Source organism: Volvox carteri (genome assembly GCF_000143455.1).
Source record: "Volvox carteri f. nagariensis unplaced genomic scaffold VOLCAscaffold_18, whole genome shotgun sequence".
NCBI lineage: Eukaryota > Viridiplantae > Chlorophyta > Chlorophyceae > Chlamydomonadales > Volvocaceae > Volvox > Volvox carteri.
The window spans coordinates 1,392,878-1,414,047 of record NW_003307561.1 but is presented as its reverse complement, the minus strand read 5'-3'; the positions used below and the strand labels follow the sequence as shown (position 1 = coordinate 1,414,047).

At 55.4% G+C, this 21,170-nt stretch overlaps 2 protein-coding genes across 2 annotated transcripts; one reads left to right on the top strand and one right to left on the bottom strand.

Annotated features, from left to right (window-relative positions):
* Positions 1 to 3,093: 3,093 nt before the first annotated feature.
* Positions 3,094 to 11,116, bottom strand: VOLCADRAFT_90848 (uncharacterized protein; the record flags this gene model as incomplete). Its single annotated transcript, XM_002950282.1, has 13 exons — positions 3,094 to 3,255; positions 3,586 to 3,761; positions 4,413 to 4,530; positions 4,756 to 4,986; positions 5,726 to 5,890; positions 7,312 to 7,485; positions 7,975 to 8,103; positions 8,438 to 8,486; positions 8,590 to 8,603; positions 8,961 to 9,104; positions 9,706 to 9,821; positions 10,534 to 10,609; positions 10,961 to 11,116. The coding sequence occupies 13 exons, from the start codon at positions 11,114 to 11,116 to the stop codon at positions 3,094 to 3,096; spliced, it is 1,710 nt and encodes a 569-aa protein (XP_002950328.1).
* A 1,763-nt stretch (positions 11,117 to 12,879) lies between these two features.
* Positions 12,880 to 17,604, top strand: cat1 (catalase). The gene is made up of 14 exons (XM_002950409.1): positions 12,880 to 13,071; positions 13,424 to 13,537; positions 13,792 to 13,890; positions 14,058 to 14,252; positions 14,417 to 14,563; positions 14,711 to 14,846; positions 15,073 to 15,165; positions 15,297 to 15,354; positions 15,427 to 15,578; positions 15,773 to 15,965; positions 16,186 to 16,291; positions 16,466 to 16,558; positions 16,699 to 16,776; positions 16,927 to 17,604. Exons 1-14 carry the CDS (start codon positions 13,057 to 13,059, stop codon positions 16,942 to 16,944), a joined length of 1,497 nt encoding a protein of 498 aa, XP_002950455.1. The 5' UTR covers positions 12,880 to 13,056; the 3' UTR covers positions 16,945 to 17,604.
* The last annotated feature ends 3,566 nt before the right edge of the window (positions 17,605 to 21,170 follow it).

The window sequence follows — 21,170 nt, the reverse complement described above, 5'->3', positions numbered from 1 at the left end:
AGACTTAAAGCATTTCAAGTCATTTTAGAAGTACGAAGTTCCCAACGACGAGAACTGATGGGAAGCCATCACGTTTACCATAACTCGCTTAGATAACCATGGAATGCATGATTGCCTTCATGAACGCCAATAACCTGGGCAATCCGTACCGCCTTGCAGGGTAAGAAGATATTTCCCGAGCTGCAGACGTTGACTCTTTTATATAAAGCTTTTTGATTTGCATTAGCCATAATGGACCTCATCCCAAGTTATGTTTATGTTTGCGAATAATAGCAGTTTCAGTTCAAATGTCTGTGAGGTCAGGCTTGACGTTAATAATGGTATAGGCGTAGTTATTAAATTTTAGGATGCATCTTGCAAGCAAAAATGTGAGGTTTGTGCCTGGCTCGCTTTATCGCTGATCAGGAAAGGCAGGGCTTCTGCAGACATTTAACAGACTGGTAAAAGGGTCCCGGAACAGCAGAGTTAAGAAAAGTTGGATTAAGAGAATACAAAGGGGCCAGCAGAAACAAATTTAAGTCGTAATAAGAGTTACTGCTCCAACAGAGATTGCCATTGAAATTTCTGTTACAGGAATACTGTGCTATGGAGGCCAAAGCCAAAAGCGAAAGGCCTTGCGAACAACAAGGTCAAGATGATAATGCGGCCCTAAGGACACGGGCCGCGGCGAAGCAACCGTATGGTTGCACCGCGCAGAAGCCTTACGCCAACTGACCCGGCTTCCGCAACATAAGCCGCATTTAGGATTGGTGTGCGCGCGCCGTCGGTCAGATCCTGTTGCGCGCGCAGGAGTGAGCGCCAGCGGTGAGCACGCATGCGACAGTTCTCGCTCCTTACAACGACTTTGACGAAGGAATGAAGGTGACGTGAAACTACAAAGCTCGGTTGCGTATCCAAAATTGTCAGCTTTAGGGAAGGGCGGACTTCAAGAATGCCGAATCGCCGCTTCGTCGGGTTCGTCCAAAACCGATTGATTATTACAAGCAAGTAATTGATTCCAGAGCTGCGCCCTTTCGTCGATCATCGCCCGCAGATCTTTTTCTCTACCGTGCGTTTGCGCTTGGAGGTCCTAGCGGTGCGTTCCTTCGCCTGTACAGTGGGTCGCCGCCCAGCGTCTCAATGGACTTTGTGACCGGATCGCCCTCAACCGGAACTGATTACAACCCCCTTGTTGACTATTTGACTAGTACAGTGCATATACGATACTGCAAGAAATACATGCATGCAGAAGAAACCGCACACCTATTCGTCTGATGCAGTGGTGCGGCTTTACGGATTGCCAGATACGAGCACCGCAGATGGCGATATCAAGTTCACTGGGGCTTTCTAGGCCTCGCTCATGAAGCGGCTAAAGGTGAAGCAAGAAGCTGGTGGTCAGACAGAACGAGAGGCCCCGCAAGAGCGACGTGATGCTAATGCGATCGAGTGGCTAATGAATAGGCCATTGCCGAAAGGTGTGGTTTGGATCGGTTGATGAGCGGTTGGAAGCATACGCGTCTAGATGTCCAGCCAGTTCAGCCAGGTGCGTTCCTGTCGGACAGTAAGCAACTGGGAATCCACTTGGCGAAGTCTGGGGCTGGCAGCTGAACAAGCGGGCAGGAAGGAGGTGCCTTCATTGCATGTTACGTCCTAATTATGTTGTTACAGAATGGGAGGCTTCTGGGCCACTTGAACACATCGTCATTTCTGCGATTTATCACCACACAGCACAATCCGCATTACCTCTTTGTACTGCGCCATACGAACTGCAAGTCCAAGGCGGTTGATCCTGCCTTCTAAATACCCTCCTCTCACCCAGTCACCGGAACATCCGCAAAACAGAGGGTTCAGCAGTCGCCACCAATCCAGCGTGCGAATTTCGGTCCATCAACCGAGTCCTCAACTCACATCGCTGCAGCTAGCCATAATCTCACGCTCCCAACAGTGTCGGGGGTCTACCCAAAATCGCACCCAGGACCTTAAATCGCAAACTGCAGTAGTGTCTCCAAACCAGAGCACTGGATGTATTCCGCATTCAGCAAATTTTAAGCTCATACAGTTTAGGCTTTGCTGTTACAGCTTTGCTGTCACAGTTTAGGCTTTGCTGTCACACCGGAGGTCAACGGTTGAGCTCCGGCGGCGAACAGAGCGCACAAGGGACAACCTTATGTACCTAGGGAGGAGCAGGTATGAAACTGCTGCGGCACTGATAGCCATATTGAAGATCAGAAGCACGTCTTGCTGGGCTGTCCGGTGTACGGCGAAATCAGATCTGATAGGAACGGTTACTATACAAACCCTGACATGGTACCTCGTGAAATGGGTTCCTCACGGGCACGAGAACAACAGCTGGGCGGATGAGCTTCCGTTTCCCGATCTACCCCTTATTGATGCCTGTTTTGGACTGCGAGCCGCGTGGATGCAGGCGCCTAAAAAGGGGGCCCGGTGTTGCAGCGCCTTGTTGGCGTTACGGAGTTGTTACACTGCGGCAAGACATGATCTGTCCACTGGCTTAAGAACGGAAAGTATTGCAATCATCCTGATTGAGAGACACTCCATTGAGTTTCACACCCCCATTGAAACCCGCCGGTCTAACCGGCCGTACATTAGTTGGTTGGTCCAACGCGGCACGTTCCGTGACATAAGTCGTTGCGGTCTCCTCTAACCAACAACTCATAATAACTATACTGCCTGGGCCAGCACTCAACTCCATACGATAAAAAGTTTTTAATGTAGAGTCGATTGCCAATCGAGTTAGGAGTTTATCCAAATAGGAGCCCCAATCCTGGTGAGTGAATCCGCCCTGGCCTGCCCACATAACTCACAGTTGCTGCTTAAATTATACTCTTAACAGAACACCCGACAGGTCTGACCTCTCGCATTGCAGCGATACATCCCCACCGCCCCACTCGGCAACTAAGATCCTATCCCCCCCATTCCCATTCCCCCCCTCCTCCCGCTCACCCCTCTGATGGTGTCGCTGTCTCCTCGATAACCCCCATCCGTCCCGTGGAAAGCGCTTCCACACACTGCCGCACTCGGCTAAAGCACGAGCACCTCCCCACCCATCCAACTGCAGGTGCTCTCTCCCCCCCTCCCACCCCAAAGCTACCGCTACTGACGCAACAGCACCTCCCTGCACACCTCCCCGAAGGTATCCAGCGCCTGCCGCACCTCCTCCTGCGATATGGTCAGGGGCGGCAGGAAGCGGATGCACTCGCGGGCCCCCGCCGTCAGCAACAGCATGCCGCGGGCAGCACAGGCCTTGGTGATCGCCTGTGCGGGGCGGGGCGGGGCGGGGCGGGGGGGTGCCCGCGCAGTTCAGGAGTGGGAGGGGCAAATTAAAGAAATGCGAAAGGGAAGGGGAAGGCCAGGAAATGAAGAATCACCTCATTCAGAAGCCATATGACCTTAAAAAACCAGAGATTACAGAGTGGAATGTCCGGGCGCACCAGTGGAAGCGCTAATCAGGATCCTGAGAACTGGAGAACAGCCCATCATTTTTTAAAAGGAATGACGAAAATGTAATTACACAACGGGCGAGTCCGCACCTGGCAAGCCAGCCAGCCACCCCCTACTTCCCTCCCCTTCCCTCCCTTAACTCACCGACGCTACACCCTTGCGTGCTGGAGTGTAGCGGGGCGCAGAGGGCCCGCTGCCACCGCCCCCCTCCCCCCCACCGCAGCTAACACCGCCGCCAAACTCCACGCCCACCATCAGCCCCCGACCCCGGACATCCGCGATGAGGCCGGGAGGCAGCTGAGCGGCGAGCTCCGCCAGGCCTGAAAAAAAGTAAAGTGGGGGGGAACCAGCATTTCGGGCTCGAATGGAGGAGGGGTACAGAACTTATAGAAGCAATCAAACAAGCAACATAACTGGCAGGTAGCACCGGGGGAGGGCAGGTGGAGGCGGGGAGGGGAGTCCCCGAGATATGACCCCACCCGTGTGTGTGGCGAGGAGGCGGAGGCGGAGGAGGAGGAGGCGGAGGCGGAGGACACGAGCGGGTTGGGGCGCAGCACCCGTCCACCGGGATGGAGGCTTTAATTCGGTTTTAAATGACCGGTGTGAGTAACAGACAGCGCACGATCCCCCCTCGGTCGAACGAATCCATCGATTGACTTGTTAGTGCCCGGCACAGTAACTGATGGGTGCGCCTCAACCGCCGAGCCTATGGGGCGGCAAACGTAGGCCCTATGAGCACAGGGTGCTATAGTACGCTCAACGGCATAACAGACGTTTGATTGCCCCCAACTCCCCACTTCGCGAGAGACGCACGCAAAATCATCCATAAGAAGAAGCGTGCGAAAAGAAAGGTGGGGTTTAAGACGAACCACAAGCGAGTGAAGCTGATACCAGAGATGGAAAAGATGTGGGGTTAAAGAGAATGGCAGACAGACGGACGGACAGACAGACAGACGTCTCCGTGAACCTACCGGTCATCAGTTGCACCCCCCGTACAGCCGCGTTGCGCACCAAGCCCTCGCCGTTGATGACGTCGATGGTGGCGGAGGCCGCCGCACAAGCCACCGCATTGGCGCCGTACGTGCCACCCTGCGCCGCCCACAATACATTGACACATCACCACACACACTCACTAGGCGCAGTACGGCAGTACGGCATCAACTACAGCTGGGTTCCTTCTGGCCTCGCGCGAGAAGCTCAACAACAGAACAGACACATCAGAACAGACGCCCACCCGCCCGTCCACCCACTCACCAGCCGAAAACCACCCGCCCACCTGTTCCCCAAACCCCACCCACCCGTCCACCCACTCACCAGTGTCCCCGGCGGCATCTTGCTTGCCGGCACCAGCTCCCTCCGCATCGCGACACCCGCCAGTGGGTACCCACTCGCTATGCCCTTGGCGAATACCACCAGGTCGGGGCCGCCACCAACCGCCTCGGCAGACGGTTGTGATTGCGGTTGAGATGGTGCGGCTGTGTTGGTTGTCGGCAGCCAGTGCTGGTGGCCCCACCACCGCCCGGTGCGACCTGCACCTGCTTGGACCTGAACAGCAGGACCGGTAGCCGCAGTAGCAGCAGCAGGCGGGTAAGGGGGAGGGCAGAGTGGGTTCGAAAGGACAGCGAGGAGGGGGAGGGAGAAGGGAAGAGAAGGGGGAGAGGGGGAAAGAAAAGACGGACCACGAGCGAGTGAAGCTGCTGCCAAGGAGAGACTAATGCGCCAGAAGTAAAAAAGGCATGGCTAACCAGTCGGGGCTTGTGAAGAAGAAGAAGTCATCGCGATGATGTTAGTGGTCATGACGACCGCGGAAAACGACCTACCTAGCCGCCATAACCAAACTAAATGCGGAAAGAGAGCAGGAAAAACGTCCATAACATTGTAGAGGTAGGTGTAAAGGGGGCGAAAGAGCAAAAAACTGACGTGAGTAGAAGAGGAGGTGACGTAACCTGGAATTAAACTGCTCGCCGGCCTGGCGGCGGAATTGAGGAACCTGGACAGAACTGGCTGATAAGCTGGTAATAAGCTGCTGGTGACATGCAAGTGCTCCTCCCAATCCCCCAACGGGCTGTTGGGGTAAAGGAACCCTCGACGTATTTCACCCACACGTGGACATCTCTGATCTGACAAATCCAATTCGAAAATGAAGAATCCGTTCAGTATCTCTCGCTTATTATTTTCTCCCGTCCTCTTAACTTCCCCCCCTTCCCAGCCCGCCACCGGCCGATAGCCCCCTCAGCCCTCTGCCGCCCTTTCCCCCCACCCGGCCCCCTCCTACCCACCCCACCTCATCCGCAATGAGCAGTATTCCGTGCTTGTTGCACAGCTTCCGCAGCCCCTCAAGGAATCCGGGGGGTGGCACCAAGAAGCCGCCCTCCCCCAGCAAGGGCTCGAGGATGACGGCGGCGGTGTCCGCGGGGGCGGTCTGAGTGGACAACATCCACTCCAGGGACTGCGGCGGCAGAAAGGAAAGGGGGGTAAGTGGGGGAAGTGGAGGAAGAGGGGGGGTAAGACGAACCACTGGCGAATGAAGCAGATACCGGAGGTAGGTGGACGGGTAGTCCAGGAGAAGAAGACAAATGCTGCATCAGGAATACATACTGACCAGGCATGACTTGAATAGTGGTAATCTTGGCGGCGACGTGGCCATAGCTGTGGTTGCGAAACGATTCACTAGCTGGCAAGTCCAAAGTCCAAAGAAGGCAGAAGGCGAAAAACGCAGAAGAAGAACTACCAAGCCGGCTAGATGAAAGGAAAGTCGTGTAAAATCAGAAAAATAACGGAGACCGTAGTGCTGGCGACGTGTAGGCGCAATGGCGGCAAAGTATTGTAAGTAGTGGCTGATGTTTTGGCTGTGCTACACTGCTTGCTGACACGCAGGCATGAGTTCCTCCAAGAACCCCCCCCCAGCTAATACGCCCCTGGCCAAACCAACCCAACCCAGCTAGCTCGCCGACGCCGACGTAGCGCGAGACAACAAACGACTAAGCTCGAAACCGCTAGGACTCAGCTGGCCAGGCGGCACAAGCGGCAGAGGGGAGAGGCTCATGCCAAACGGAAAGCAAGGGAGTTGGTCAGCAGCAGCAGCGGCGGCGGCAGCGGCAGATAAACCAGAAATGCCCCTGGCGGAGTGACGCTGAAGGAAACTAGTCTAAAGATATCGGCCTGGAACAAACAAAGAGATGAACAGAAGCTGAGAAAATCAAGCGGCAGGTAGATAGGTAGGATGGGGGACCAGCGCGGTGCGGTTAACACGGCATTGAAACCGCCAACAGCAACAAGTGCTCCTAGAGCCAGAGCACCGATTGCCGTAGGAGTCCAGAGCAAGGGGGCCGGGAAGGGGGGCGGGAGGGGGAGAGGGAGGGGGAGAAGGAAGGGGGGGAGGGAAGGGGGGGAAATACATACACGTAATACAAAGAAGGCGGAAGGGAAACCACTGTCGGCTGGCACGTCCACGTCCACGTCCATGTCCATTTGAAGTTGCGAAGAACTGCTGAAGGGGAGTCCAACGCCGTCACGAGACGCACCTGCAACCTGTGAACGAACTTTACTACCGACATTTTAACCCGCTGACCCAGCTTCCCCTTCCCTGCCCGTGTGGCTTTGACGCCCCGGCCTCCCAGTCCTCTCTTCCCGGCATAGCTAACCCCCTCGCCGGCTGCTCTGAACACCCTCTTCCCCCGAACATTCCCCCCCCTCACACACACACCTCCACCCCCGAAATGGGGCTTTACTTCCGGAACCACGGGTCGGTGACTTTATCGCTTGGGACTCACGAGGCCGTTTCGGACTTTGAGGACGCCGGCAGGCAGTTCAATCCTTGGTTCCTTAACACATGATTAAGGAACCATCCCGATGAACCCCCAGACTCACCTCCAGAGGCCCCCCACAGCAGGAGATGTCCCGAGCAGCCTGAGAAGACATCGTGCTGCTGCTGCTGCAGCCGCCGCCGCTACTGTCGCCGTACCCGGCAGCAGCAGCGGCGGCAGCGGAGGCCGCCTGTTCCGCCGGATAGGGGTAGCCCGCGTGACCGCGAGCCACCTGGGCCTGATGCGGGGTTTTTGGTGATAGACGGGGGGGGGAGGGGGAAAAGGGCCGGCGGGAGGGTGGGGTGGGGCGGTCACGTGATGCAAGTGGGGGGGGCCCAAACCCCCACTTGCCGTGGGCTTGGCAGCGTGTGTCAGGAGCGGAAAGGCTGGCAGGGCGACGTGCTCTTCCCCCTCCCTGGGAGGAGGAAGGTTTGGGACGGGAAAACAAAATTGCCCGATGACTGAGACACGGTGTATGTATGTGTATGTATGTGTATGTATGTGTATGTATGTGTATGTATGTGTATGTATGTGTATGTATGTGTATGTATGTGTATGTATGTGTATGTATGTGTATGTATGTGTATGTATGTGTATGTATGTGTATGTATGTGTATGTATGTGTATGTATGTGTATGTATGTGTATGTATGTGTATGTGTATGTATGTGCCTCTGTATGTGCCTCTGTATGTCCTCGTGCTCCCCCCTTCTTTCTCTTCCCCCTACCTTGCAGTGCAGGCAGTACGGGTAGGGTGCGATGTGCACCCCCGGCATGAGGGGTCCGAAACCCTGGCGGTATATGGTCTTTGAGGAGGTGAGGGCCATGGAGCCCAGTGTACGACCATGGAAACCACCCTGGAGCCGTGGAAAAAGGGGGGGAGGGCGAGAAGAAGCGGGTGGTCAAGAGCTAAATGAACAGCATTGGAGAGGGGAGGGGGGGAGACGGACCACGAGCGAGTGAAGCTGCTGTCAAGGAAAGACTAATGCGCCAGAAGTTAAGAAGGCATGACTAACCAGTCGGGGCTTGTGACGAAGAAGAAGTCGTCGCGATGATGTTCGTGGTCATGACGATAGCGTAAAACTACCTACCTAGCCGCCATGACCAAATTAAGTGCGGAAAGAGAGCAGGAAAAACATCCGTAATATTGTAGAGGTAGGTGTAAAGGCGGTGAAAGAGCAAAAAACTGACGTGAGTAGAAGAGGAGGTGAAGCAAGCTGGAATTAGGCTGCTCGCCGGCCTGGCGGCGGAATTGAGGAACCTGGACAAAACTGGCTGATAAGCTGCTGGTATGATAAGCTGCCGGTGGCATGCAAGTGCTCCTCCCAACCCCCTCCTCGCACCCCCTCGGACTCACCTGGTGGCCAGGCGGCAGAAGCGGCAGAGGCAGGGAGGGCACATGCGAGGAGGCAGAGAGGTGGCAAGGGGTTTGTGCGCAGCGGGCGAGAGGAGAGGAGGGGAGAGGGGAAGGGTCATTGACCAAAATAAAATACAGCGCGCTCTAAACACAACAACAGCAGCGAACACAGCCAACGAGGAGGGAGGGAGGGGGGGCAACGCGGCTTCCCTTAGGGAGCCCCCCATGATAAGATGATGGGAAATTCCACGAAAAATTGGGGGTAGGTTCCAGAAAAAAGACCAGGTCAGCACATACCGCTCACTAGGGCTCTCGCACTCCTCTGCCCCGCCGCGGAAGCCAATCCCCTCCTCGCACCTCGAAGGCGATGACGTTCTGGCGGCCCGTGGCGGCCCGGGCAATCTTGACCGCATTGTCAACTGCCTCCGCCCCGCTGTTGGCCAAGAAGTAGGTGTCAAGGGAGGGAGGAAGAACCGCGGAAAGCCTGTCGTACAAGTCGACCTGGCGGCGAGGCAGGCAGGTGGGGGAAAACAGTGTTCAAGCCTCCCCCGCCGGGAGGGGGGGCCAAGTGGGGAGCTCTCGCCGCGCAGTGCAGTTGTTGGCGGTTCCCCTTGGGGGGACTGGGGCTCCTGGAGGCCCCTCCCACTTGTATTCCCTCCCTAAGGACGCCCCCTCCCTCCCCCTCCCTCCCCGGCCCTCCCCACGACCCCAGTATAGCCCACCCCACTCCGCCCCATTCGTTGAAATCCGTGTGCATGCATGCATGCACGTGTACGTATGCGGTATGTATGTATGTACGTATGTGTATATGTATGTGTATATGTATGTATACATGTGTACATGTATGTATGTATATATATGTATATATGTATGTGCCTAGGCATCCTAACCCGGGAAATCCCGCTGATCACTCTGACCCAACTCCTGGTCCACCCTAGCTAGGGTGTCACACAATTCCCCCGGTGTGTGAAACCCGGGGTTCCCTAACCACGCCACGCCTATAACCGCATACAACCCTTATCGAGTGGGAACATGGGATTACCATCCACCCATATCCACTGCTCCTTCCCATTTCCCCCCCCACATACACACCCCAACCCACCATGGCCTCATGCGCTCCAAACACGTTTTGTTGCGCATGTACCACCCTGCCCGCCTGCCTCCGCACCGCCTCCACCACGGCGGGGTGGCAGTGACCCGTGCTCACCGCACCGATACCTTCCAGCAGCGGGCGGTGGTCATTGGGCAGCGTGTGGCGGGAAGAGGGGTAGACTTACGGCAAGAAGAAGTAATGCAAGATTGGAATCGCATGTGCGTATGTATGTATGATGTTACAGGGTGGTATAGCTTCACCAGCGGCCTCCTTTCCCGAGGCAGTTCCCTGCTCTCCCCTGCGAGAGGGGCACCCTAACCCATTGACCCCATCCAAGTTCAGAATGTATTCGTTGGGTTCAGCAACTCACCACCAGCATCCAACCAAATCTAGCGGGATCAACGGCGCCACAACTTAGTTCCTGGTCAGCTCGCAAATTGCTGTAATCACGTCCTACACCGTCCATAAGATGGAGGGCCCAACTCCCAAATCAACATCCCTCACACACCGAGGGGCTGGCAGGCGGATTTGAACCCGGATCCTCCGGGAGCAGAAGTCAGGCCTTAACTTCTGCCAGCCACCTGCCTATGTATGTATGTATGTGGAGGAGGTCAGAAGTGGTCCTGCTCATTTCAATATCGCCTCAAAACCGCCCAAACACCACATACACCGCATCATACCACCGCTTTCCTAAGAGAAAACCCCCCTTTTGATTATACCTTGTGTTCATCTCTCCCTTCCAACCGCGCCTCCTCCCCTACGTCATTGCGTTCATCTTTCCATCCCCTTCCTCCCCTCCCTCCTGAACATCCTTTCTCCCCTCCCCTCTGAACCCACCACTGGTCATGTCCAGGAAGCGGCGACCATCCGTGGTGGATATCCAGCAGCCCTCACCCGACGAAACCACCAAGTCCTGAACAGGACAAAACAGGAAGAGAAAGGGGCTTAAAAAGGTGATGGCCTTACTTGGCACGTATATAGATACACATGCACTCAGGGCTTTTGAATATTTCCTTCCCCGCTGGCGTTTTCACATGTTCACCCCGGTCTCGTCGTGCTCTCTTTGTGGAACAGATGTAAGAGCACAACAACACACGTATCCGCACAACCTCGGAGAGCGGTGTCCCCGGGTAGAATACAAAAGCACACACACAGAGGGAAGAAGGGCGGAGCCCCGGGGAGTGTAGGGTGCCGAGATCGGGCACCGGACCGGCATACCGGTGACACTAAGCCATGTCCTCTGGGCGCTGTCCGCGATGCTCACGTTGAATTTCACGACCCCAGGTGGTGTGTGAGCATAAACACCATCTAGTACTTGGCGCATAGAGGTTGGTGTTCCGGCCTTGAGCAGCGTCGCAAGGCCCCATCCGGCCGCCCGCGAAGCCGCCGAGCCACTTCCACCACCCATCGCAGCTGCCATTTACTTTTCCGTTTGAATTATACGGTCGTAAATCGCCTTTTTATATGTCCTAATACGCGTGCTGCAACAAATGCCCACCCTCGGCAGTCGATTGAGAGCGCAGGAGACTAGAAATGATAACAGACCTTTTCAACAGCAATGTTAAAAAATAAGGGAACCCCCCTCCAAACAACAGAGCTTGATTCAAGCGCTCAAGTAACGCGTATTAAAGTTAAGTAATTAGAGCAGGCTGTGCGGTAGCCTTCGGCCAACACGCTGGGCGCAGCTGAGACAAATAACGCTCATTATTGGTTTACGTAGGGAATTGCTTGGGTAAACCCTTTGCGACGCGGCGGTGGTTGACAGAAGCGCTAAGGTCAACGACATTTCCGTTAGTTAATGCACTGCTTCATGCTTTAACATGAACGGTCTTGGTAGACAGATGCGGCACTCATTTGCCGGCGCATGTAACACGAAGCAAAGCACGCGCTGTGCCTGTGAAATCCTATTCCTACCCATCTAAAAGCTTGGAGAACAAGCATGTCAATGGGGGGAGGGGGGAGGAATGCAGTGTGGCCATAATAGCAGTGGCATAGCGCACGTTGCAGCTTAAGCAATCTTAGGCCTCAGGAAAGCTGGCATGTGGGTTGCTGTGGGTCACTCTGCATCACTCTTGCAGCCAGGGTTTCTCCCCTGCTTGCAGTTGCCTTGGTTGGCTTAATTGCTCGACAATACAAAAAGAACGGAGCATACGATCCATTTTGCGATGCAGCCCACGGCGGCTTTATCTGCGGGACGTCCTTCTTTTCGAGTCCTGCGAGGGAGGCAGGCCAGGCGCCGGAATCCCGGAAGCAGCTGGCAGGGACCGGGGCAGGGGCAGGGGATGCAAGGGCTGGAGCGGATGCACACGAGGCTTACCTACAGGTTCCTCACATACGGACTGTATCTCAGCGGACTAGGACCGGCGGACCGATGCAGGACCAGACTGTGTTACTGAAGGATTAAAATTTAAAGCATTGGTTAGTGGTTAGCACACCGGTGAGAAGGCATGGCACCCGTGCGTGGTTTTCTTAGCTGTGGGTGTTGCTGCACCTTCAACTGCTCTTAACAATAACGCAAATAGTTTTGCAATTAGAGCATTGTGCCATGCCATGGCTGTCCACTTTGCACACGGACTGCTGGTTTCAGCTGCACCCGCATTGTAAATCTGCTCGAAACATATGGCCTTCCTGGAGTTTTGACACAGCCCTGACCCTGAGCGCGTCTGCAAGCTCCAGAGCAGGGACAATCGTGACCCATCTGTGCGCAAATCATGCGCGCAATAATGCACTAGTGCCGAAAGTGTGTCTGCTCCGACCTGCCCGAGGCGCATGCCGAAACGGCATGCATTGCAAGGCAGCGACCTAAGAGAGGTTTCTGCGAACAATTCCGGTTGTAAGTTGACTTCGTATCTTCCTTCTCACAAAAAGAGTTTTACCACTCAGTTATAACTTGCATGCCCTAAAATCCGTGGAACTCAATATTGCAGCACGGAACCGCTTAACCGATATTAGCCCCCAAATCCTCCACAAGTGTATGGCTCTTTCTGTTTATGTCAACGACGGAAAAGGAGAGACAAGTCAGTGGAGTTGCTCGATGAAGCGAAATATGTGAACTTGACCTAAAGTTTCGAACGTGGGATTGGACTGCCGTAGAGGCGGTTGCCACATCATCAACTGTCACCGACACTGCAACAACAGATACGGCCACTCCCGAACACGGTAGATATGTCTTCTGGATAAATTCGCCTGTCTTCAAATACTTCTTCATTCCTCTGGCAGTCGGAATTCCACCGTTTTGTTGTGTTTATACAGCGCTTATCCCGAACTTTTCGGAATTAAGGCTTGGATATTAAGGAGGCTAGTAACGTGAGATAGCTCTTCAGCGAACCTCTGAGCTTCTATCCTCAAAAGTTCGTGGAAATGGATCCGTCTAAGGTGGGGTCGCAGGGACGAGCCAGGGGTTTGCGTGACCTCCCATGTCCTGGTTGAAAGTTTTGTTGGTATCCGCAACCGGCGCGGTTGCTGTTTTGAGGATTGCGGGGAACACGTGTGCCACGAATAGCCACGCCAGCGCTGCCGAAGGGCGGCCCACTTTAGCGGGGTTTGAGATTTCCTTGCTTTCTTCTACGTGAATCTCTTTTGAGTTGTGGCCATGCACTGCATGTTGGCCGGGTTTATTTGCTATCCCATTTTGAGTTTCACCCATCTTCCTGCCTCAGTTGAAACTGGAGGATACAGTAGTTTTCATCTTTGATAATCACGAGATTGAATTTGCCATTCACTGAAGGTTCGCCCGAGCTCGGCCTACAACTCGCCATACTGGACGACAAACAGCGGAGCGCCCGTATGGAACAACAACAACTCGATGACCGTGGGGCCTCGGGGACCCATCCTGCTGGAGGTAAGTCGTAGCTTTCACAACGATTTGGGTTGATGCCTTAGTCGCCTCACCTCACACCGTCTTATTTGACTACAACACGCCACCCATATCAACGTCATCCCTGTCGGAACCCTACGTTTCTTTCATCGAAACCTGCGGGGCATTGAACTGTGGCTGCTTGCTGTGGTATTGGACAGTGGCCTCGGCTTTCCATAAAGGGTTGCAAAAGAAAGTGCCTTCCCTCTCCAAATTATCACGCTCTCCGCTCCTCCCAGGACTACCACCTCATCGAGAAGCTGGCCCAGTTTGACCGGGAGCGCATCCCAGAGCGCGTCGTACACGCCCGGGGCGCTGCGGCTAAGGGCTTCTTCGAGGTGGGTTTCCTGCAAGCCGCACCATCCCTCGTTTGTCAATGCTTCTGCCTTCTTGGCGATGGCGGGGTTCGGCCCTCCAGGGTCGTTGCTGGTTGAGCACCTGGGTCATATGCGCTGTGACACGCCGCTTCCCACATTCTTTCCCGTCCACTCTGTACTCGCTGCAGGTGACCCACAATGTGTCTCACCTGACCGCGGCAGACTTCCTGCGCGCGCCCGGCGTCCAGACGCCCGTCATCGTGCGCTTCTCCACTGTGGTGCACGAACGGGGTTCACCGGAGACGCTGCGTGATCCCCGCGGTTTTGCGGTCAAGTTTTATACCCGCGAGGGGAACTACGACATGGTCGGAAACAACATGCCGGTGAGGGGAGTTGCAGCAACTGTTGGCACTCGAGTGATTGTCGAAGAATGAATGCAGCTGATTATTTGTGCAACTAAAGCGGACAATTGAACGAATGAACTGTCCGAATCATTAAGGTACACTCCTTTCAATTCTCGAATGTATGTCCTGTTTCCCACCGGCAGGTGTTCTTTATTCGCGACGGCATGAAGTTCCCCGACATGGTCCACGCCTTCAAGCCTAACCCCAAGTCTCACATCCAGGAGGCCTGGCGCATCATGGACTTCCTGTCTCACCACCCCGAGTCGGCCCACATGGCAAGTTTTGGACGGGTTGCATCGGTGATGTGAAGCATTGCTTCGGAACGTTTTAACGAGATTGTGCAGAAGTGCGAGGGTGGCATTTCAGGGTCAATAAACCACGTACGGTGTGCCGGCACAAGACTATTAATTGCAAATTTCCCCCGCTGCCCCCTGCAGCTGACATTCCTGCTGGACGACGCTGGCATTCCGCTCAACTACCGCCACATGCCCGGGTTCGGTGTCCACACATTCAAGCTCATCAACAGGGCGGGCAAGGAGACGTACGTCAAGTTTCACTGGATTCCCAAGTGCGGTGAGACGGTGGAGTGGAAGTGCAGGAAGAGTAGGAAAATAGCTGATCTGGGACCTTGTCCGGTACGACAATTCAGTATGGTATTTATATGGTGATTTCGTGTCGGGGGCCAACACACCAGCGCTCTCGGTTTGCAGCACCAGTATTTTCGCAGATCCCATGCAGACTCGATGGTGCTTTTATGACGAGTGTTAAGGATATGGTCGCGCATTTGTCGTTCCTGCAGGCGAGAAGTACCTGCTGGACGACGAGGCAGTGCTGGTGGGCGGGGCTAACCACAGCCACGCCACCAAGGATCTCTACGACGCTATCGCGGCAGGTGGGTGCGATTTTGGAGTGGGGTTCCGCCGTCCTGGTTGGTGGTCTTTGTGCTTGAGTGAGGTCTTTCATATGCTACTGGCAACTGATTGATTTTTCTTGACTGTTCTCCCGTTGGTGCCGTGCAAACAGGTGACTACCCGGAGTGGACTTTGATGATTCAGACGATGGATCCTGCCGACGAGGACAAGTGAGTGGTGATGTGATGCAGGGATGTGATGCCAGGTCACCTTACTGAACTGTCCAATGCATGCTCGCGCAGGTTTGATTTTGACCCGCTTGATGTGACGAAGACGTGGCCCGAGTCCCTGTTTCCATTGCAGCCTGTTGGCCGCATGGTCCTCAACCGCAACGTGGATAACTTTTTCAACGACAACGAGCAGGTGGCCTTTTGCCCCGCCATCATTGTGCCAGGTGTGTTCCGAGAGCCTTTGGTTTTGCATTTTAGGTTTGCCATTTGGGTTTTGCATTTGGCGGGTGGTATGGCGGGACATTACTCTTTTTCAACCACCCAAAAAACGCCCTCGGTACGAATGCCTTGACGCCTCGAGCTCAATTTGGTAATCGAGTGAAAATATGTTGCCCTCGTGCCCCTCCCCATCCTGAAGGCATTGGCTACACGGATGACAAGCTGCTGCAGACGCGCATCTTCTCGTACGCGGACACTCAGCGGCACCGCCTCGGCCCCAACTACCTGCTGCTGCCGGTGAATGCGCCGCGATGCCCCCACCATAACAACCACCATGAGGGCTTCATGAATATCATGCACCGGGACGAGGAGATCAACTATTTCCCGTCAAGGTGGGAAGAAATACTGTTAATGGGTTTTCGGATGTGGGGTACAGGAGCCAGCGGCTTCATTCGAGAAATTGCAATATTCGTAGCTGGGCAATGAGTTGGAATTCGTCATTATGGAAAAGTAAAAGTCTACTTTATGCCCGGTGAGCTTTGCTGTGTGCTGATATGTTCAAGCGCTGCGCGGAGCTGATTTCTCATTCCCGTCGTCCTTTGGCTGATGTAGGTTCGACCCTGTTCGCAACGCCGAGCGCGTGGCTGCCGTGTCGACTGCGCCGCTGTCTGGACGCCGCGAGAAGGTGGTTATTGCCAAGGAGAACAACTTCGCGCAGGTGGGGGTCTTGATGGGGTTGCCGGATGGAGGTTACTACACCCGAGGGTTGTGGGTGGATGCCTACAGGCCGCCTAGCTGTCCCAATTAATTGCTGCTAGTCGAGAACCAACCGATTTGAACCTGTCCCCTTCATCAAACGCTTTATGAGACCCCACCCCTACGATTGTTCCAGGCTGGTGCCCGATGGCGGTCATTCGACCCTGCTCGTCAGGAGCGCCTTGTGGTGCGGGTGGCAGATATGCTGGCCGATCCACGCTGCACGCAGGTATGTGTGGGGCTAACCTTCTGGCACGCAAAACTGGGGGCTGTATGCGAGGTCCACATGATGTGGCCCGAAGCTTTTGTTCTCAATATGTCGGCTGGTATTTACCGCCCCTCTCATCCATCTATTCCGCGCACCCACAGGAGATTCGGCGCATCTGGGTGGGCTACTGGTCCCAGGCGGATCCGCAGCTGGGCTCCCGTATTGCTGCCAAGCTGCAGGTGCGTAGTGGGGGTTGTCGTTTGAAGGGTTCATTTCCTTCCTCATAATTGGTTTCTATCCATCTATCGCTGTCTTGTTCCTTGCTTTTTTGATGTTGGTTCCTTGAAATGATATGCCGTCGTCGTCTCTCCCCCCTCGCCATCTTTCAGGGGCGCGGCTGCCTGTGAGATGCTATGAGCTCTCGGTTCCTCGGGATAACGGGCACGGCGACGCAGGCACCGAACGGTGTTGGCCAATCGCTTTTGTGATGTCAACTGTCACGTCATTGGCTGGTTTGTCGGTGGCTGTGATGTGCTTTGTAGTTACTGGTATTGTTGTGGTGCAAAGGGGCTCCGGCTTCGTCAACATTGACGGGTCTTTTGACACAGCGCAGTGCAAGGCGCCATAGCGCAACGCCGTTGCATGCCGCCTCTCATGCATCTCTTCAGTGCGGATGGGACAAAGTGATACGGCGTCTGTCAGCTTGCGGGACATATAAGCTACTCGCCGCTTGGCCCGAGGCGACGTTCATGGCGCTCGTTGCCTAAAAGGTCCTAGTTTTGGGTATCCGCAATGTACTAAGATGCGAGGTTGCGGATGGTTCTGTCCATTGCATGCCGTGTTGAGCTTGCAGGGCAAGGCAATAACGTGTTGCCATTTCATCGCTGAATTAGGCTTGAATTAATTTTGGCGCTTACGGCATAATCGCGCGTGCGCCTCTTGTGGGTGAACCGACTGTGTCCCGTTTGTGGAGTGTGCATCCGGGGTACCCAGCGGCATTAATTCTTGTTCGCATTCTTTTTTTAGTCGGATAGCGGCATCCTCTGTAATTTAAGCACACCGGTATGTCTGGCGTAGTACCCTGCGTCTGACAGTGGGACCCGAATAAACATCCAAAACGTGCTAGATCGAAGCCAAATCCTGTATTATGGTTCCAGGAGCAAGAGGGCATTTTTGAGTGAGTTCTGGGCGGGGCATCTCAATGACTCAATTCTACTTGCCTTCAGCGCCCTTATAAACCTTAGCATCTCCACAGCAACCGCCCGGCATGACCCCAAAGACCCCAATCCCCACTGTCATATGAGATGTATCGTCCGAAGATGCGATTACTCGTACATGATGTATAGCTTACGAAGCATCTCCGCTCCTGCTCGGGTACTTTGTCTACCACGGCGAACCAGCCAGACATACAGTGAACGGCGTCACAGCGACAATGACAGCTGTGGAGAATCTGTCAAGGCGAGGACGTCAGCGAACACACACTCTACTAATCGACCGCTGGTCAGGGAGTCTGCCGCACTCTACACATAGTACGTCACATGACTCACCGAAATTCTCACATTCGACGGCGGCGAGGGATTCGATGTACATTGACCACATCGTCGTGAAAACGGACCGACGTAAGAACATACGATGTGTGAAACAGGGGTCATATCTTCACTCGTGGCAGCTACCCTGCGAAATCCTGCCTTCCCCGGTATTTCCCTCATCCAGTCACCCTAGTCAACTTCTCAGTGGATCGCTCAGGTTCCGCACCCACCACCAGCATCCAACGGAATCTGCCGGGTCGACAGCGGCCCAACTCCATTCCTGGTCGGCTCGCAGGTCAACTTAATCCCAGGTCACCACCGTCCATCAACTAGGGGCGCAATACCTTCCACCATTGGAAGGATTTTCGACCCTGACGGGTCTCGATTACGGGATCTCCCGGGGGCAATGGTCGCATATTATCAATAGTGCCTAACCCTAGTATAGAACACATGGCAGTTTAAACGTACTACGCTCCTAAGCGATGTTAGCAGAATGATCCGCAACCATCTCCCACTGCGGAACAAACGAATTTCCAGTACACCTCTCCAGCACCGCCGCCGTACCAACCATCCTCTGCCCCAAAGGGGTTTCGGTGTTTTGTTCCCGTTCGACTCCTTCTGGCCATCGTGGTACAGCCCCGCCCCCGCCCCGTTGCAACTCTCCCCATGGAACGGATCTCACAACACCTCTCCACCCAAGACATCCAGAACACACACGCACACACCCCTACAAGGTTGCCCGGCACAGCGCAGCACAGCAAATAAAAAGACATTACAACACGTGACACCACCGCATACCACGGTGCCAGCACAGCACAGCACAGCACAGCACAACCCAGATTACATATCCTAACCCTTGCCTATGTTTTTCATATTGCCACGCTCACCAGCGTCAATACGATGTAACTGCTGCTGCCACCGCGCCCCTGCTTCTCCCACATCCCCCCCCCTTCTCTATCCACGGGTAAAGGGAATCCTCGAATGCAGCCAGGCCATGATGGTATTCCAAGCATCAGAGCGAACTGGGAAACGTGTCAGCGCAGTGAACGGGTGACCCGGAGGTCCCAGCCACTCGCCCGCATTCACCCCCGGACCGCCGCCGCCAGCCGCCATCGTAGAGCCGGTCACTTCTTTCGACATCCGCTCTAGAGCTTCTTTTGCCTGCCCCTCCTCGTCCGTAACCGCCTGCATCCGCCGATGGCGGTTGGACTCGTAGGCTCGCTGCAACGCCCCGGATAGGAGCGGACCCGCCGCATAGGCGAAGCTGAGCGAGAAGGCGGTGAGAAGGATGTGCATGCGCGGCGGGAAAGGGGAGGTGGGGTAGAGGGGAACGGAAGTGTGGAGTTAACGGGGAAGTAACGAAAAGGAAAACAATGGGGATTCGGGGACATGCGGTCACCACCACGGAGAGGACCTCCACCAGCAAAGGAAGGCCATGAGGGGGAGGGGGAGGGACGGGGACACGGAGGCGGCGGCTGATGCGGAAACATATTAGAACACATAGGAAGAGTGGAGGAGTGGAGGAGGAGGCGGTGGAGGTGAACCGAGCCGGAAGAAAATGTGAAGTGATAGCTTTCCGGAGGACATTGATGCACGCCACCTCCTACCGCTCTACTGGCGCACGGCCACGGTCTACCCAGCCCCCTTCATAGCTCAGCCCAACCCTTCAAGAACAGCCCTCCTTGCCCCCTAGGTGAAAGGGCCCTCACCGGTGCCACACCACTGCCAGTCGCCTCTGCATCCGCTCCACCTGCTCGGGGGAGATGTGCAACAGAAACTGGAGGGGGGGCGGGAATAGGGTTGGGGGAGAAAGGGGGTTTAGTTGTGAGGAAGCGGCAGGCCGGCTTGATTGTGGTTTTCATGCGGGACGGGTAATCCGTGTGCAGTCGAAAGTGTTTCCCACTGAAGGGACGACCGTATCTGTGCGTCTATATGTGTGTACGTGTGTATGTCTGTATGCGTGTACGTGTGCGTACGTATGTGTATACGTGTGCGTATACGTGTATGTGTGTGTCGATGACGCGCACAGTGCTTGCTAAGTTGAGGCCGGGAAATGGTTGGGCACACAGCAGCACACAGCACCCGGGGATGCAAGGCCCCTAAAAACCCTCCTCCTCCACCGCCGTCATGCACCCTGTTCCTCAGCCAAAAGACACGCCCAGGGGATATCCTGTGCACCCAACCTCATTCCCCTCAAACCCCTCCCACTCCTCCCCCGCTACCCATACACCCGGCCACCTCTGCACCCTCTATCCCACCCTTGAGCCACACGGCTGGCGGGTCCATTATCTCGCCTCCCTAAATACCCACCTCGACTTCACTTCTCCCAACCCCCCGCTCTCCCCCCTCCTCCTCCTCCTCCTCCCCGCCCTGTAATCCATCCCGGCCCACCCGCCCACCGGCCCCAGCCGCACCTCGGGCAGCATCTCATTGACCGCTTCCTCCCGCAGACGGATGGAGAAAGCGTCCCACTCGATGATGCTCTCAAAGGGTGCGTGTACGGCATCCATAATCTGGCAGGAGCAGACAGATGGACACACAGACAGACAGACAGTTTTATTTTAGCCGACATCCCTTCGCCTGCATCATGCTAACACAAGTCACGCGCGCCACTTCCGGTGGCAGGATTCACACCAACTCTGGATGTTTTCGTAACCAAAGAATCTGTTGCTGGGTTGCATTAGTCGCAATGGGGCGAAACAGCGCCGTCAGAACAAAATAAATTTGAAGTACGCAGCACGGCGTCGGCGTCGGCGGCTGCAGACGTTCCCGCCCTGCCACCTGCCAAACCCACTCGCTCGCTCACTCACCAACACGGGAATGCAGCCGTGCAGAATGGCATCCTCCGCTCTGGCGCTCCACCCGTCCCCTGTTGCGGCATGTAAGGCCCCCGGGGGAGAGGGGGGTGAACCCCAGCAGTGCAGACAGGGGGAGGACCGGGAGGAGGAGAAAGGCGACGGGGGGGAAGGGCTGTCCGCAACGAGGGCGACCGCCATATTGGGGCAAAACAACGCGACCGCAGCCCATGCCCACCAATTGATGCCCCCCCTCTGCCGGCGCGTAAAGTCACCAGTGCCCCCCTTACCTGCTTCCCTACCTTCCCC